The 19,010-nt window shown below is 35.5% G+C and overlaps 1 protein-coding gene across 3 annotated transcripts in view; it reads right to left on the bottom strand.

The window, feature by feature from the left end:
* Window positions 1-19,010, bottom strand: part of asic2 (acid-sensing (proton-gated) ion channel 2) — a 432,822-nt gene that overhangs the window by 2,502 nt on the left and 411,310 nt on the right. For all 3 annotated transcript variants that reach the window (XM_048196722.1, XM_048196731.1, XM_048196715.1), the window contains 6 exons: window positions 14,474-14,624; window positions 11,981-12,037; window positions 6,787-6,940; window positions 4,103-4,194; window positions 3,939-4,018; window positions 131-199 (listed from right to left, as the gene is read on the bottom strand). In XM_048196722.1, the coding sequence (XP_048052679.1) occupies window positions 131-199; window positions 3,939-4,018; window positions 4,103-4,194; window positions 6,787-6,940; window positions 11,981-12,037; window positions 14,474-14,624 (603 nt within the window). The remainder of the gene's footprint in view (window positions 1-130; window positions 200-3,938; window positions 4,019-4,102; window positions 4,195-6,786; window positions 6,941-11,980; window positions 12,038-14,473; window positions 14,625-19,010) is intronic.

Below are 19,010 nucleotides of genomic sequence, written 5' to 3'. Positions count from 1 at the left end.
GAGAAAAACCAAACAAACAGATGTTATCGTTCTTAAAACTGTATGCCTGAGGCACAACTCAGTCATTCCACGCAATGGGTTCTTGATATCTAAATAAATTATTTGAAGCTTAGCATGCGGTTGTTTTTACCACATCCTCTCCATGACTCTCTTCCTCCTCCTCTCGGTTCAGCAGGTCCAGCATTCTCTCCTTCACCACCTGCCAGCACACATCACAAACCACCATCTCATTCACTGCCAAATCAGGTCTCAAACTGCTGGCCTGAGAACAGCTTTGTAGCTCTGCCAGCGCTGTGTTAATCAAATCAGCGACATGGGTTGCTGCCCAGGGCAATGACCACGGGGGGATCCCAGGAACTTGAAATCATACGGGAATTGAAAATGGCCATTTTGATTGGGAAATTCATGCAGTCTGGTCTAGTTTCCATCTCCAAACTGGCTCCGCAGATCCTCATGTTGGCAATGCACACATGATCTCAGCTGGACATGATCTAATCTAAAATGTCACTGGAATGGAAAGGTTTTGAAGTTGGAGCTAATAAAAAGCCTGAAAACAGTATAAACTTCTTGACAGTGATGTCAAAGCCTGTTTAATATGCACTCTAAAAATAATTAATTTAACTGTTGACTGTTTATGAAAAAAAAATTGTGTTCATGCTACAAATTATTAAGTTCCACTAACTTAGTTTGTTGGTGGAACATAATTTCATTAGAAGTTGTCATAACTGAAAAAGATTGATGTAGACGGTTGCATTAATTTCATTGTTGTTTAACAAAAATGTTCGTTTTTAGAGCGTGGTTAGAACTGAGATCATTGCTTGACCGTTTACATTGTATTTTCAATATGGTTCAAAAAAAAAAAAAAAACGACCCTATAGGTCATTTTTCAAGCATCTTATAACGACCTATATTTACTTTGTAAAGTCATGCGCCCTCTAGCGGGCATAAAAATAATGACAGTGTCGTGTTACGTCTGTAGTCATGAAATGATGTATGACTGTCGTTACCAATCAAAATGCGTGTTCATTTAAATGCAATGTGTGGACTTTTTATACCATTTCTCCTATTTCCATATAGCCAAACTCATTTTTTTATTAACGACTACACCCACCCCCATCCCTAAACCTACCCTTAGTGATTTATAGTGCATATACACTTTATGAGCACATGTGTTCCCTGGGATCGAACCCACGATCACATGATTGCATAATGTTATATATTCCAATGCTCTGCCAATTGAGCTACGCAAAACCCAAAACATGATGCAGATAAAAAGGAACAATGGATTAAAATGAAAGTGTCCTGTTGCTGATAGGGGTGCAACTTTAGCAAACACTCCTATTGGTCGTAATTCAGGGAAGTGACAAACGACCTATATAGGCATATTGGTTGGAGAACATGTTGCCTATATAACATGTTTAAGTAACTTGTTTATCATTGTTGAGTCTGCTGTTTTCTCTTTTTGGTCATGTGAAAAAATTTGGGCAGGTAGAATTCTTCTATGGAAAAGTCAGAACTCATGAATATTAATTAGGTCACATTACTGGGTTGCACTAGAAGGATACCAAGAAATATGAGGCTCATATAATCAATATTCATGAGCTCTAGTATGATTCGTAATATCACACACTAGCAGGGGTGCCTTTGCCCTGGCCCCGAGGATGTTTAACATGCCTCTTCTTTTTTAATAATTACCGGTTAATAGGTCAGTTCATGACCACATTTTTGTGTCATGCATTCACAATGAAGCTAAACACTTTAGTGTTTCTTTAAATTTTATGTGCTTTTTTAACAGCAGCCAAAATTCTTAAAATCCAGAGAGACTTCAGAAGCTTAAGAAAATAAAAAAGTTTGAATTTAAATTAAATAAACATCCATTTAAAGCTATAATGAATCAAAAATCTATTAAAACAGGACAGGACAGAATGCAAAATGTGTGTGTGTGTGTGTGTGTCCCTGAGGGTATGAGTGGTGTAAGGGCTTGTGCTGGCTGCTGTCCACAGAGCAAAGAGACCAGTAGCAATGCAGAATTAATGAAGGCTCATTATGATGAAACTCTCCATCAGAGTGTCATTCATTCTACACCAGAGACAGACAGACTTAAGTTTTCAACAACCATCACAGTGTCTGGGGGAATGTATGTGTGTGTGTGCGATTCTCTGAATAAATTTGCAGTTTTCAATGTCTCAGTGTGCTTATTGCAGTGTGTATAGCGTTTCCTGTGCCCCTGAGTTCGGACACTGAAAAGCGTGTTTTTGTCTCTGTCAGACAGTTTCACTCGACAAGTACCAAATACATACAATATTGGCTTTGGCAAGTGAATAACATAAGTTACGTGTCAATGGCTGTAAACTTGTTAACTTATAAGAATGATAATCACATTTCTTGAAATAATAGAGCAAAATGAAAATATGTTGGGGTATTGAAAAGGTATTGGTGTATAGGTAAGTTGTTTTTTTTTTATGTCTTTGAAAGACATATCTCATGCTCATACAGTAAAAACAGTAACTGTTTTCTATTGTAATATATGTTATACTGTCATTTATTCCATTAATCAAAGCTGAATTTTCAGCATCATCTTCAGTGTCACACGATCCTTCAGAAATCATTCTAATATGATGATTTGATGAAACATTAATTATTATTATCAATGTATGAAAACGGTTGTCCTGGTTGTTATTTTTGCGGAAACCATGATACATTATTTCATGATTCTTTAATGAAACAGCAGTTAGAAAGAACAGCATTTACTTGAAGTAGAAATATTTTGTAACATTATTAATGTCTTTACTCTAACTTTTAATCAATTTAATACATCCTTACTGAATACAAGTATTAATAAAAATAATATAAAATCTTACTGACCCCAAACTTTTGAATGATAATATGACATAGTGTTTGTGACATAAAAGCCGGTAAATAATTGTCATAGTGATTACAGTATATTGGATATATATATATATATATATATACAGTATAGTTTAAAAGTTTGGAACCACTAAGATTTTTAATGTTTTTAAAAGAAGTTTCGTCTGCTCACCAAGGCTACATTTATTTAATTAAAAATACAGTAAAAACAGTAATATTGTGAAATATTATTACAATTTAAAATAACTGTTTTCTATTTGAATATATTTCACAAAGTAATTTATTCCTCTGATGTCAAAGCTGAATTTTCAGCATCATTACTCCAGTCTTCAGTGTCACATGATCCTTCAGAAATCATTCTAATATGCTGATTTGCTGCTCAATAAACATTTAATGTGTAAAATTGTACAAAATATTTGTGTACAATATTTTTTTTCAGGATTATTTGATGAATAGAAAGCTCAAAAGAACAGTGTTTATCTGAAATCTAATCTTTTGTAACATTATAAATGTCTTTACTGCCACTTTTGATTGATTTAATGCATCCTTGCTGAATAAAAGTATTAATTTCTTTAATTTCTTTTCAAAAAAATAAAAATAAAAATTCTTACTGACCCCAAACTTTTGAACGGTAGTGTATAATGCTACAGAAGCTTTGTATTTCAGATAAATGCTGTTCTTTTGAACTTTCTATTCATCAAGGAATCCTGAAAAAAAAGTACACAACTGTTTTCAACATTGAAAATAATCATAAATGTTTATTGAGCAGCAAATCAGCATATTAGAATGATTTCTGAAGGATCATGTGACACTGAAGACTGGAGTAACGATGCTGAAAATTCAGCTTTGCATCACAGGAATAAATTCCAAACTTTTGGACTGTACTGTGTATATATATATATATATATATATATATATATATATATATGTAACATTCTCTATTATAAAATGTATATATATATATATATATATATATATATATATATATATATATATATATATATATACATTTTATAATAGAGAATGTTACATGATAGCATGTTGGACCCTGTGTTTAGATGCTGACATACCTCATATGCATAATCGAATAGCTCCAGTATGGTCAGGATACTTGCACCGATAAACAAGCCCATCTGACCACCAATATCACCTGCAACATAAATATATTTATGATTCAGATGAACAAAGAGAGAGAAAAGATGAAAGAGACAGTATCCATAGTGTGTTGTGTTACCTAGTAGACCTGCCACCTCATATGCTTTCTTCTGCTCTATGGTCTCATAATTCAGAGCTTCAAAGAACACATCCAGAACTAGGATATTGTCCCTGTATCAACAGAACACAAAGAGTGATGTTTTGAATTTCAGATAGTTTGATTCATGGCAAAACCAGTAAACAAGTTTCATGTAAAAGTAATTGGTTTCTTCACACCTGAAATACTTGAAAATGCTGTGAAATGTGACACAATCACAACAAAGCAGAAGACTTTTGATGTTTCAATTTAAGCTAAGTATAGCAGGACTTTGGACCAATGAGATTTCACCATGGGCAGAGCTACTCACCATGATAAAAACCAAATAACCAATAAAATGTCCAGTTGGCCAATAAAACATTGTGGCTGTTTAGAACAGAAACTCAGATCAAATAAATGGTAATGTCTGGTTTACTATCCTTGTGAGGATGCTCCATAGACGTAATGGTTTTTATACTGTACAAACTGTATATTCTGTCCCTTTAGACTAACCCTACTCCTAAACCTACCCATCACATTTTTACATTTTCAAAAAACACTCATTCTGTGTGATTTAGGACTGCTAACTCATGGGGACCTCAATTTAGGTCCCCACGGTGACACGAGTCCCCATGAGTCCGTGTGCATTCAGGTTTAAGCCCCCACTGGGATAGAAACACACACACACACACACACACACTGAGCCAAAGGCAAATTGACTGTTATTGGATGTTAGTGGCTAAACTGCAACCTCCAAACCCAGACAACAATTACACTAGCATTATCTCAACCATTCATTATGCTCCAATTATGCTGCAGAGATGAATGATCTTGGCATGACCGATAATTTGTGCGTAAATGTGAGGAGGAGTGGAGGAGTTAAAAGTAAACAAGGTTTTTTTTTTTTTTTTTTCTATAACCATAAAATGAAACTGTCTAGAGAAGCTTATCTCTCTAGTGGGACACCAGAGTGATGATATGCTGTCTGCTTTATGCTGATTTAATTGACTCTGCACTTGAGCAACATCTGTGTGTGTGTGTGTGTGTGTGTGTGAGAGAGAGAGAGAGAGAGAGGGCGAGAGAGAGAGAGTCAGTATTCCCAATAGCTCCACGTCTCAGACACATCAATCACAAGCTTATCGCTATGACGATGAACTAATGAATGGAGAGGATGTGATATCTGTCACCATACTGAAGAACAACTCACTGAATCTTCTTGACACAAAGCAAAAGTGTTCTCAACTTGTCAGCTAAATGTCTTGAGGAGAAATAAATATGTCTGAGGGCCACATCAAATGTCTTGGTGTCCTAATGCTGCTTTTATTGTAGAGAAGCACATCTATGAGGCAAAATTTCAAACGCACATTATGAATGACAACACACATGGGGAGTTTCTTTGACACGAGTGAAGCTTTCTTGCAGAATCCAGTGTCCATTTCCTCATGCACAGTGTCACAACCCTGGCTGTGTGCCGTTTATAACTGAATGGCAAGGTCAATTCATTTATAATAATTTCCTCAATTTGCATTTGAACAATTAAAAAATTGCAACTTAAATTTAGTAAGCAAAATTAAGACAGAATAAATTCAAAAGCATACCAAACTGCTTTACTTCATAATAATGCATTTTACTTATAATTATGAATTACCAATAAATGTTACCATACAAACAGTCATGCTGTGTTTTCCAGCATTACTTGCTTTTTTCTTAACTTATACATACACACTACTGTTCAAAATGTTGGGGTCAGTGAGATTTTTTTTAAAAATAAATTAATTTGTTTATTCAGCACGGATGCATTAAATGTAACAAAAGTGACAATCTTTCTATTTCAAATAAGTGCTGTTCTTTTGAACATTCTCTTCATCAAAAATAATGAAAAAAAATGTATCATGCTTTCTATAAAAATATTACCATGCACAACTGTTTTCAACACAGAAAGTAATCATAAATGTTTCTTGAGCATCAAATCAGCATATTAGAATGATTTCTGAAGGATCATGTGACACTGAAGACTGGAGTAATGATGCTGAAAATTCAGCTTTGACATAACAGGAATAAATTACATTTTAAAATATGTTCATAGAAAAAACTGATTATTATATAACAGTTGATTATTTTAAATTGTAATAAAATTTTTAAAAATATTGGAAAAATTGGTCAGTAGAAAAAAGTTCTTTCAAAAACATAAAACAAAAACATACTGACTCCAAATTTATACAGTTAATTACTGTTTTTACTAAATTGTTTTGTTCAATTCAGTACATTTCTCTTCCTGTCATTTCAATGTCCTCTGGTTCATGGCCAATTCAGTACAACCTTGTGAATAAAATGAAGCCAATTATTAATTTCCAAATTTTATTCTCAATCCTAATAACACCATAGCTCGTCCTTGGCAGAAAAGTGCAGGCTTGTGATCATTAACAAGCTCCGTATCTCTGTGATCATTGATATGAGGTGGTACATTAACTGGTAATTTTGCAAATTGGTGGCAGTAATGAGGTAAAGTTAAAGCCTGTGAAAGGTATTACAAGAACTACAATTAAAAAGTTTGGAAAGGAGAAGTTGCAACACAGACAAAAAAAAAAAAAAAAAAAAAAACCTCAGAAACCTTTGGATGCTGAATTCAAAGCCATTTTGATGTAGAGGAAAGCGGCTTTTAAAAGGGTTGTGAGGTGCAAACTCACGTGATGTATTTCTCAGATCGGTTGAACTTCTTCTCCAGGTAGCGGGCAGAGGTTTTACTGGGGATCTTGACCATGGAAAGCTCTTTGTTGTATCGGGTCATGTTACAGGGGCTCCTGCAGATGCAGTTTGTGCCTTCAACAGCTGACAGAGCAGCTACGGAGAGCATAAAATAGAATAGAAGTGAGAAAAAAGAAAATGAGGAGAGACAGGAAAGAGTACAGGGAAGAAAGGGAGAATATCTGTCTGTTCTTTCTGCAGGAGGTATTCCCGAACTGGGTTATATATATATGATATCCACATGTCTTCACATACACACACACAAACACTCACACAGATCGGAGTATAATTCAACTTTTGGCCTTGTCAGAACACTTTTAAATCGCTGCTGTCAAACCTTGAGGCTTTGAAAAATATTGCGTCTTGCACTTTTGCACTTTTGATTACCTTTACAGAGATACTGCAAGGAAAAAAATAAATAAATAAAAATAAACCACAAGGATCTTTCTGTCAAAGTGCTTTCTAGAAGTCTACAAAAACTGACTGAAAAACAAAAGACTATTGATTGGCAGGTGAAATGTATTAATTTTGAATAAACTTGTGCTGACATTTAGCTTTCAGTGAGTAATAAGGAGTTAGATGGTAATTTGAGTGAAGTGAAGAGTCTATCCCCTGCTAGTCAAAAAGTGCTAAAAGAACGTGTACGGAATTGTAATTGGAATGCCAATCATAGTTTGGAACCAATAAGCATCCTAATGGGATCAAATAAGAATTATCTAGGAACCATATAAAGCCCCTACTGGATATAAAGAAATTCCTACAGGACTTTTTGATTAGTATTTGATTCCTAGAGTCCATCTGGGTCTTCGTCAGAATCCCAGTTATTTCATTTGAACTGTGATTTCCATAAACTGTTCTGCAGCTGGACAGAAAGAAAAATCACAGGGGAGCAACAAGAGATTAAAAACCCTCAACGATTCTCTGTAAATTCCTTTTGATGTCCTACGGGGACATTTTATCCTATTGTTAATCGTAATAGCCTTATTTTTTAATAAAAATACAATTTGGAATTTAAAATAGGAAAATCTGGAATTTCTTTTGGCAAGAATCAAATTTGTTTCATAACCGACACCTTAATGTTTAATACTGTTTCTTTTTTCCATTTTTTGTACATGTAAAAGAAACAAAAGAGAATAATTTGCTATTCTCTTGCCGGTTGCCCAGGGCTGAAATCTTTTGCTCTTGGCTGTGCCTTCCTCAGATTTCTAATCAGCTCATAACTTGCATGACCTGGAGATGGAATCTGACCTTTCACAGAAACATTTTAAAACGCATCCATCCCTGACCTTTTCTATCTCCCTTTTCTATCTTCTCCTCACTTCCATCCTCTCTAAAACCCTAGGAGACGATGCTAAAGTCACATCATTTAATTGGGGACTTAAGTCAGATTTAACCTCCTCAACACACTCATAGACAAATGAACAGAAAACAATCACACACACGGCTATTAAATCTGCTATAATCTTCTGCTAAATCCATCGTTCTGTATGAACTTCACAGCACTGTTCACATCCCATAACTCCTGTCTTCTCTAGGCATCGCCTATGGCAGATCCTGTGCTCAAACCACAAAGGTTCTGTTATAGAAAACGGTTGTGAGTTTCATACTACTTGTACTGCTTTGACAGTGAAAAATATAAACAGTGCATGCATGAAACAGTTAAATGGCCAATGTTTGTCAAAGTACAGTATACAACCAAAGCATTCAAGACTCATATCTCACAATGCATTCCACTCGACCTGACCTTCCACTTCCAGCGTGGCTAGCCATTTAGCCACAATTTTTATGTTTCATTTTACTTTTAGCCTTTTATTTATAGTATAGTATAGTATAGTATAGTATAGTATAGTATAGTATAGTATAGTATAGTATAGTATAGTATAGTATAGTATAGAACAGAGAGGACAAGAATTGATGGAGAAAAGAGGGTAAAATGGGATTAGGAAATGTTGCAAGCTGGATTCAAACATGCATTGTAAACATAACCTTTAAGAATCATGTGTTACAGTATATGTGCTAACTACCAGGTTTTAGCCCTGGCACTGACCACAAATATTAATTTGGATTAAAATAATTTGATTTAAATTGCAAAATAATATTCATCTGTCCCTGATTGGTCTATATCATTGCCATGTCTATCTATCTATCTATCTATCTATCTCAAACATCTGAGACGATGCTGTATTTTTTTTTTCTTTTTTCGCTTCATACCTCTAATAGCCTCTCATTCATGTCTAAATGTGTTCATCTGCATATTGTTCTGGAGTGAAACAGAAAGTACATATTTCTTCTCTCCTCAGGGTGCTGTGAACAGAGAGTTGGAGTTGGTGATAATTTCCTCTCCACTTTGCCAAAGATAAGAACCAGCTGTCAAGCATTTTGAAGCCAGCAGTTAAAGTTTTGGACAAGCTGTGCAGCCTCTTATGCTGTGCTGTTGTGCCTTGTCAATTGAGGTCAGACATTTCCCATCAAAACTTTTGCAGTGGTTTGGAATGCTGTCCCTCTTCATATTTAAAAATTGGCTTTATCTCCTATGATTGTGCACACAGAATTCTAATAAAAGGTAAAAATGTGTGTAATTAGACATGTTAATAACCCAAGGAAGTCTTTGGAAATAGTTTGTGTGCTGAATACCTGAAAAGCAGTCTTAGCAGTGCTCTAATTTGAATTTCCTCATTAGTGGAAGATAATTAGTGAGCACGGAGCCAACTTGCTTATTATGAGTGGGATAGACCACTGGTATATACCGTCAGATGGTACGTAGAGAGGGAGTTAATGAGGGCCAGACTGCATTCTGTCGGTAGGGATGGTGCATAAACCAGTTAAAGTCTTTGTTTTCCCTGAATACGTTTCCAAAATAATGACTTAATTTGAGCAAGTTCACGAGGGAATTTAAAGTTCAATAAAGAAGTCTCCGTGTTAAGAGGAATCAAGATCAGCAAAGAAAAATAAAATTATTTTGTGAGAGAACTGAAGCATACTTTCAAAGTTTCTCCATGCAGAGTTAATATAGTCTAATTGGTGAAGCTGGTGAAGATTATAGATAATACATTCTGATGTCTAAAGTCTACGGCTACACACTGCTGTACAAAACACATATAAACAAACAGATTTGTTCTAATTGTATTTCTGTCATGACAACTCTCGGAGTGTTTGGTATGGTAATGGATATGACAATGTAGATATTTTTGGTCTTGGCGGAATTGATCTGCTACGCTGCTGCTGATTAATTGCTGCTGCTGCTGCAGAGCAAGTACGGGACTTGCTACTGCCAATACATACACGACCCGCTGCTGTGAGCAAGTAAGACATGCTGCTGCTGTACAATATAGCGTACATGAATAACCGTAGCAGATCTATACAGGTGGAGCTGGGGAAGGTGGAGGGTTTCTGAAGCATGCTGCGCTACTAAGCAATGCTAACTCATGTATTTAAAGATTAAGCACGCAGCTCATTGGCTACTAAAACAGCAGGAACCAATCATCTGTGACCTATAGATATTGATGTGATAATTAGCAGGTGTGTTAAAGGACCTTTTAGCCTGCGCCATCTAGAGTTTCATGCCAGAACTTTGTATTTATTTATTTTTTTGCTCTAACATTTGCCCTTTTATCCTCTTTAAGGATTCTACTCAAGAACAAAACGCCACTACAGAGGAGGAAGACGTGGGACAGAGAATGAAAGAGGGATGGTGGTTGTTGTCAGTTTTTCCTTGAATTGGATTTTATGGAGGGTCAGTGCCATAGTAGTCATGAAGGCCTGTTGAACAGAAACTTGTGCATATATATTTTGTGCCATGGTAGTGTGGTAGATGAATGAAAATGAGCCTAGTAATACATCAGGATTCAAATCACAATTCATTCGTTCAGTCTGTCTCACTGAGAAAATGTCAGATACACCTGGATTTATACCGTGCAAGCGAGCAACACAACAAAAAGTGCCTGTGTGGACAGCTTTGTTGATTACAACAGGATTCTTGTTTTGTTGCGTCGTGCCACGCCAATTACGGGGGTTTATATGTCTACGTGAAATCACTATGGCTGCATCCGGATATGCATACTTTATAGTTGGCAAAAAGAGTAATATGTCTGAATTCACAGTTTTTATAAAATAGTATGCAAAAAGTACCCAGATGTGAATGTCAGTGAAGCAACACAACTGATGCTGTAGGCCACAAGGCAATGACAACATGACAAATGTTTGTCCATATTGCATTCAAACTACACACATCAATACTATAAAATATATGTTTTTAAAAAGTCACAATGTAAGTACTAAAAGTCTGCAATTTCAGATGTAGCTTATATATAACAGGATCCGACATTAAAAAGTACATTGGTTCTTAATTCTGGTTGTTAAGTCTCCCTTCTGCAACACATCTATTTAATATTATGAGTTTATTAGTAGAGCCTTCAACAGGGAAGTCAAGTCAATTCACATTTATTTATAAAGTGCTTTATATAATACAGATTGTTTCTAACTAATAAACAGGAAAATAACAATGTTAATCTTGCAAAATTCATAAATTATTAAACAAATTCCATTTCAACTATAAAGCAGCTCTACAGAAGACAACAGAGTCATTATTCAGCTCAACTCAGTTCAGTTCAATAACAGTGCCACATAAATTATGAAACAAAATCAATTCAGCTACAGGCAGCTCTACAGAAGGAAACAGTGTGATTTTCAGCTCAAGTCAGTTCAATGTTGATTCAATTCAGTTCAATAACAGTGTCGATGTTGCAGAGTTCATCAGTTGTAAAGCAGCTCTACAGAAGACAATAGTGTCATTATCCAGCTAAATTGAGTTCAAGTTTTGTTCTCATCCAATAGTGTCAGTGCAGTCAATTAGATAATATTATTTTATTATTTTTTTATACTAATATTAATTTTAATATGTGTAACGTTAATGGACTGGCAAACAAATTGCCAATATTTCTTGAATTGAAGGTGGTGGAACGCCATTCTGGATTGTTCTGACTCATCTTAACCTGTGTGTGTGTGTATTAGTTAATGAATGGCTGTTGAGACGTGTGTGTGTGTGTGTGTGTGTGTGTGTGTGTGTGTGTGTGTGTGTGTGTGTGTGTGTGTGTGTGTGTGTGTGTGTGTGTGTGTGTGTGTGAAGATCACACTCACCCAGAGCAGGTTCAGCACAGTCCTTATACTGTTCAGGAGTGCAGTACGGAGAATCACCTAGCAGCAAGAAGGAAACAAAGAAAATGAAAAGAAAAAAATACGGAAAATGTCAAAGAAAAGTTCTTCTTTATTCAGCCTTCTTAAATTAATAATGAAACACTGATATTGTGTTCTGAGTAGGAGAAAAACAGACCCAACCTTCACCCAGCCAAACACGACAAGGAAATAAACAACAGTGAGCGTATGTGTGTGCACGCACGGAAGAGAGAAGTAAACGAGTCTACACTTGCTCCTGGTCAAAATGTATCAGATGTATCCTGAACGTACATTACAGGACAATCATAATCAGTTAATGAATCTATAATTACATTATTAGAGCAGGGCGCCTGTGTGAATGAAGGACTAATCATCTATGAGATAATTGTTCTGTCTTGAGCGCCAATTGAAGTAGCAAGAGGTTGAGGTTGGCACCTATGGGTTAGAATTAATAAGGACCTTTATGAAAAAGAAGTGCAATTTTATCAGATGAAAATGGAGAAAATGGTGAAAATGGAGACTATATAGTGTCATTAAAAGAGACCATTTGACAATGAAATCTACAGCAGCACTAACTTTAAATATAAGCTATTACGGGAGAGCGTAAATTGGCGTTGAGAACGGGACATAAAGGGCCCTGAGTCACAATGAGAAGTTCATGAAATCATATTATGAAATCATGGAAATATATTACGTCTTTAAAAAGACCATTTAGCAACAGTTAAAGATGACTATTTATCAGTGGGCCAAAATTACCATTTTATCAGTGAAATGAAATTAAAACTAAACGTTTCTAAAGAATATTTTGGGAAGAGCTCTTCCACACTTTTCAAATTACACAATATGTCACAGCTCCTGCTTCCAAGTCCTTGCTGTCAGTTTGTGGGCTTGGTCCAAACCACCTTTGACCCACAGAAAACTGAATTATTTTCTATATTCTGACCTCTCCTAAACAAGTTCAGCTAGGTTTTGCTCCACTGCCAAATAAAAACCACAAATGCCACAAGGCATTACGTTATTGCAACACACAACCTTATGATTCCCACGAGCATATGAAATCTGACCTCATTGGCTAACTGTTCATCAAGAAATGAAGATCTTCAACAGGGGTTTACACAGGAACATCGGTCCCTGCTGGTTTTGTGATAAGACAGTACAAACTCTATTTGTCATAACTATTCAGTCACAGACATTATAAGCGTCGTCTTCATCGTGTCTTTCTTCTGATAACATAAATAAAGGGTTGGATCTGTTCTGATTTGCAGACTATTTATTTGCACATCATAAAAGCTGTCATTTATTTCTATCCCATATGTATGTAATCACTCACTGCTTTGAACACCATTTTCTGTATTTGTTTATATAATAGAATATTTTCACTGCTCTTAAATGTCTTGCTGAATGTTTTTTATTAATTTAATTGCAAGCTGGTTTCAAACACGTACTGTCAATTTAATTTTATTTATTTTGAGAGGTTGCTCTTAGGCCAAATTTATTATGACAGGACATTACAGGCAATCATTTAATTATTATTATTATTTTTTATTATTCTGTTATTATTTTTATATTCATTTTAAATATTTTTTTTTTTTTTAATTTGTCATCACAGGCACCTTTTTTCACATTTAATTATTATTATTAATGCTTCAACAATATTTTGTGTAAAGTCCTGAAAAAATGATTAAACTAAAACTGAAAACTGAAATTGAGATGTGCTAGAGCAGTGTTTCTCAACCCTGGTCCTGGAGGACCCCCAACACTGCACATTTTGAAAGTCTCCTCTGTCTGACACACTCATTTCAGGTAGTGGAGTTTCTTCTAATGAGCTGATGAGTTGAATCAGGTGTGTTTAATTAGTGAGAAAGACAAAACCTGCAGTGTTGGGGGTCCTCCAGGACCAGGGTTGAGAAACACTGTGCTAGAGGATCTGTATAAAGTACTTTATTTTATTTACCTTTATTTTAACAGGAAGTCTCATTGAGATTAAAATCTCTTTTACAAGAAAAACCTGGCCAAGGCAGCAGCCAAGACAACACTTTAAAATACAACAAGTACACAATAAAACAGAAATATTAAAACAAAGTATCCTCTCAACAAAAACAATCACAAGCCTCCATTACTACTGTCTTTATTATACTTTTAAATGGACCAATAGACACAAATTTATCTAGTTTTAAATCTTTTTGCAAATTATTCCAAGCCCAGGGTGTGTGGAAGTAAAATGCAGTTTTCCCCAGTTCTGTAAAAACTCGAGGTACAATAAAAAGCAAAAACTTGGAAGAGCGTAGCTGGTAACTGCCAGATCTAAGACAAAGAAGGGTACAGAGAAAAGCTGGACGTTTTTATCTATTAAGCTAGGTAAGCCGGAATTTTACCTAACATTGCTTTGTAGATAAAAATAAAGTAAACAGATGAGTATAAAGAAAGAGGTATAAGCACTGCTAGGTTGGGACGTACCAGGCATGTAGACCATCCTGCAGTTGCAGTTCTCTATGATGTAGCGCGTTTCACACTCGATACGGCAGGCAGACACGCTGTACACCTGAAAGAGGCCTGAATCCAGGGCTCTGGACACACACTCGCCCCACGGAGGAGGAAGGTACGTCAGCTGAAGGAGGAGAAAGGATTATAATTCATTAGACAGATTGATTAGCATATGATTGACATGTAACAGCATAAGTGAGTAACAGCATAAAGGTTTTTGTACAATTTTTTACACAAGTAATTTTGGGGGTACATTCTATCCCCCTACACTACCCCTAAACCTACCCATCACAGAAAACATTCTGCATTTTTACATTTTTAATTAGTGCCATTAGAGTTTTGATTTAGCAAGTGAAACAGATCTTCTGTACAGTCCAGTTATGCCTGTTTTGACCTTTTCTGCTTTCCGTACAATCGGTCACAGAAACTGCCGCATAATGCATTTTCATGAGTTTGCTCTATTATAAACTGCAAGTATAAACCAAATGAACTATTAAGTCGAAGTTTATTTACAAAGCTATGACAAAATGAAAACAGATAAAAATAAAAAATAAAAGGTCAACCAATTTAAAAGATAAAAAGCTACAGAGCTACAAAGTAAAGATAAGATTTAAGGGAAGATTTAACAATGACAACTGTGTGGTCTGTTACTTTTCATTTGACATCAAATCCATCAGACAGTCTCTTCCTGTTTAAATAGAAAGTTCTTAGTAACCCCCTATTATCTGACTCTTTGCTTGCTGAATAAATAAATAAATGTTGCATCCTCTGTATCCATGCCTGTCAGTATGAAATCCAAAACCATTGTTGTTTCAGCCAGAAAAACAATTTAAAAAGTACTCCTCACACATTTAAATTTGCACATCACAATCATCGGAAAAGGGTGAATTCAAGTTCGGCATACGTAGTGCATAGTTTCCCTGCCTTCTGTTCTGTGCAAGAGTGATAAACAATCGGAATTATACGAATTGATCAAAAAAATACTAATAATTAAAAGGTTGCTTTAAAGTGTCTTTGTCTAAGGAAGTCACACAAACACAAAAAGCGTGTTTTTGCCAGGCGCAGCAACAGGCATTCTGCTGGCATGAGTCCATTGGCTGGAAGGAGTGTTTACTGTGTTACAACTTCTAACACACTCATACTCCACAATCCTTCATGAGCAAACACCTTGAACTGGCTCTCATCTCAGTGAACCTGGCAGCAGACGGATGGGGAAGACGACAGGGAGGGAAGGGCGTGAATGTCATGGGAGAGAGAAATATGGAGCGGGATTAAGGATTTAAGAGGGAATGACAAAAGAGATAGTAAACAACAAGAGGCAGAGACACGGCACAGGAAATGTCAGGTGGAGAGGAGGAGGATCCCATCTGCCCCAAAACAATAGGTTGTCCACATTCACACTTCTCCTAGCATACATTACCCACGCTTCCATGCAGGTCAGCTTCATTTAGTCTCAGCGGGAGAGATCATGGGTAATGCAGTTTGAAGACTGAAAGAGCCAAATGTGAATAATGAGCTGACTTGGAAAGGATAAGAAGGGACATAATCTCTTTCCAACTGCGTCTGGAAACCACTGAGCATCAGGCACAGATTGAGGAACCGATTTCACGCGGCTTCTGATGGGAAAAAAAGATATCTGACAGGCAAATGAAATTTGTCAGTGGAGATAAAATCAAAGCTGTTTTGGCATGGGAAGACTTTAAAATGCCTGTCGTCTTACCTCTGCTCCAGGAATCAAAAATAAACCCAGCATCCAGATCTGACACTAGTCCTCCGCAACAAACGACATCTTTAAAGCAAACTCAATGACAGGTTCTTTAGTAAACAGCCTTATAATAACTTCATTTGTATTTCTCCAGCTTGCCTTCAGACATTTTGCAGCCAATAGACTCTCTTTGAACTGTATGAAAAACGGCCTTAATTAAGTCATGCTAAAAAAAAACACACTGCATCTGTATACTACTAGCTGTGTAGATGCAAGATTACATCAGTAATTCTAATATCAAAGGATAACAAAAATGAGAATATATATATATTATATATAATTTCATATTTAAAATATGAAAAAATCATTAAAAAAAGCCCTCAAATGAAGACAGTTCAAAGATATTAAAGGTGCCATCGAACGTTTTTTTACAAGATGTAATATAAGTCTAAGGTGTCCCCTTAATGTGTCTGTGAAGTTTCAGCTCAAAATACCCCATAGATTTTTTTAAATTAATTTTTTTAACTGCCTATTTTGGGGCATCATTAAATATGAGCCGATTTATGTTGTGCGGCCCCTTTAAATGCTGACGCTCCCGCCCACAGAGCTCGCGCTTGCCTTAAACAGTGCCTAAACAAAGTTTACACAGCTAATATAACCCTCAAATGGATCTTTACAAAGTGTTCGTCATGCATGCGGCATGCATGCGTCGGATTATGTGAGTATTGTATACTGTTATATTGTTTACATTGATTCTGAATGAGTTTGAGGCTGTGCTCCATGGCTAACGGCTAATGCTACACTGTTGGAGAGATTTATAAGGAATGAAGTTGTGTTTATGAATTATACAGACTGCAAGTGTTTAAAAATGAAAATAGCGACGGCTCTTGTCTCCGTGAATACAGTAAGAAACGATGGTAACTTTAACCACATTTAACAGTACATTAGCAACATGCTAACAAAACATTTAGAAAGACAATTTACAAATATCACTAAAAATATCATGCTATCATGGATCATGTCAGTTATTATTGCTCCATCTGCCATTTTTCGCTATTGTTCTTGCTTGCTTACCTAGTCTGATGATTCGGCTGTGCTGCTCCAGACGTTACTGCCTGCCCTTGTGTAACGCCTTTCATAATGTTGGGAACATGGGCTGGCATATGCAAATATTGGGGGCGTGCATATTAATGATCCCAACTGTTACGTAACAGTCGGTGTTATGTTGAGATTCGCCTGTTCTTCAGAGGTCTTTTAAATAAATCAAATGTACACAAGAAGGAGGAAAAAATGGAGTTTGAGACTCACTGTATGTCATTTCCATGTACTGAACTCTTGTTATTCAACTATGCTGAGGTAAATTAAATTTTTTATTCAAGGGCACCTTTAAATTATTGTGGCAGATGAGAGCAATGAGCACATTTGTGACCCTGGACCACAAAACCAATCATAAGGGTAATTTTTTTATTCATTTTTTTATTGAGATTTATTATCTGAAAAGCTGAATAAATAAGCTTTCCATTGTTGTATGGTTTGTTAGGATGTGCTGAGATACAACTATTTGTAAATCTGGAATCTGAGGTTGCCAAAAAAATCAAAATATTGAGAAAATCGCCTTTAAAGTTGTCCAAAATTAAGTCCTTAGCAATGCATGTCCACTCACAAAAATAATTTTTTTGATATATTTACAGTAGGAAATTTACAAAATATCTTCATGGAACATGATCTTTATTTAATATCCTATTGATTTTTGGCATAAAAGAAAAATCGATAATTTTGACCCATACAATGTAATGTTGGCTATTGCTACAAATATACCCAAGTGACTTGTGACTGGTTTTGTGGTCCAGGGTCACATATGATTTAGAGGTAAATATATCATTTGCTGTATAATTCTCATATCACTGAACATAAGCAATGAACACTGTCAAGATGTTGTGTCAAAAATACATGTCAAGACCCCTTCATTCTGTTTTATTCGGATAAAAATTCTGTAATACGTTTTTATGAATTAAAACTAACAGCATTCACTTTTTTAAAACTTATTTTTACATTTTAACTTAAATTGTTAAATTGATAGCTTTAATTATTACACATAATTTTTTACAATCAGTTGTATAGCAAGGTTGTATAAGCTATTATTTTACAATTCAATCAGTCAATTGAGTTGTAGAAAATGCTGATGTTCCATTTCCATTAATTATTCATTAATGATTAACACAATGAGAGTGTAAATCAGGGTTCTGCCCTTCATACTGACCTTCCTTTCCAGCATCGGTGTGTGTGTGTGTGTGTGTGTGTGTAGCTCATAATTGCTCTATCTGTGATCACACTCAACTCACACTAAGGGTAGAGACTTTACCTTCCACCTTCTGTCACTAATGCATAAGCTTACTGGCCCCAATGTGTCCCAAATCAGTTTCTGAAAAATGGTTACACTTCCATTTAGAGGGTTGGGGAAAAGGTAAGATTATTATTATTATTATTATTTTAATAAATAATTACTTCTATTTAGCAATTATGCATTAAATCGGTCAAAAGTGACAGTAAAGACATTTATGATGTTACAAAATATGTCTATTTCAAATAAATGTTAAACTTCCAAGTTATCAAATAATCCTGAAAGTACATGTATCATGATTTCCACAAACATATTAAGCACAGATGTTTTCAACATTTATAATAATAAATGTTTCTTGATCAGCAAAAGCTGGAAATTCACTCATATTATTGTTTTTACTGTATTTTTAAACAAATAAATGCATTCTATTACTGACCCTAAACTTTTGAAAAGTAAACTAAAAT

This window comes from Megalobrama amblycephala, linkage group LG1, assembly GCF_018812025.1.
Source record: "Megalobrama amblycephala isolate DHTTF-2021 linkage group LG1, ASM1881202v1, whole genome shotgun sequence".
NCBI classification, from domain to species: domain Eukaryota; kingdom Metazoa; phylum Chordata; class Actinopteri; order Cypriniformes; family Xenocyprididae; genus Megalobrama; species Megalobrama amblycephala.
The sequence above is the reverse complement of the archived record's forward strand: the minus strand, read 5'-3'. Positions and strand labels throughout refer to the sequence as shown.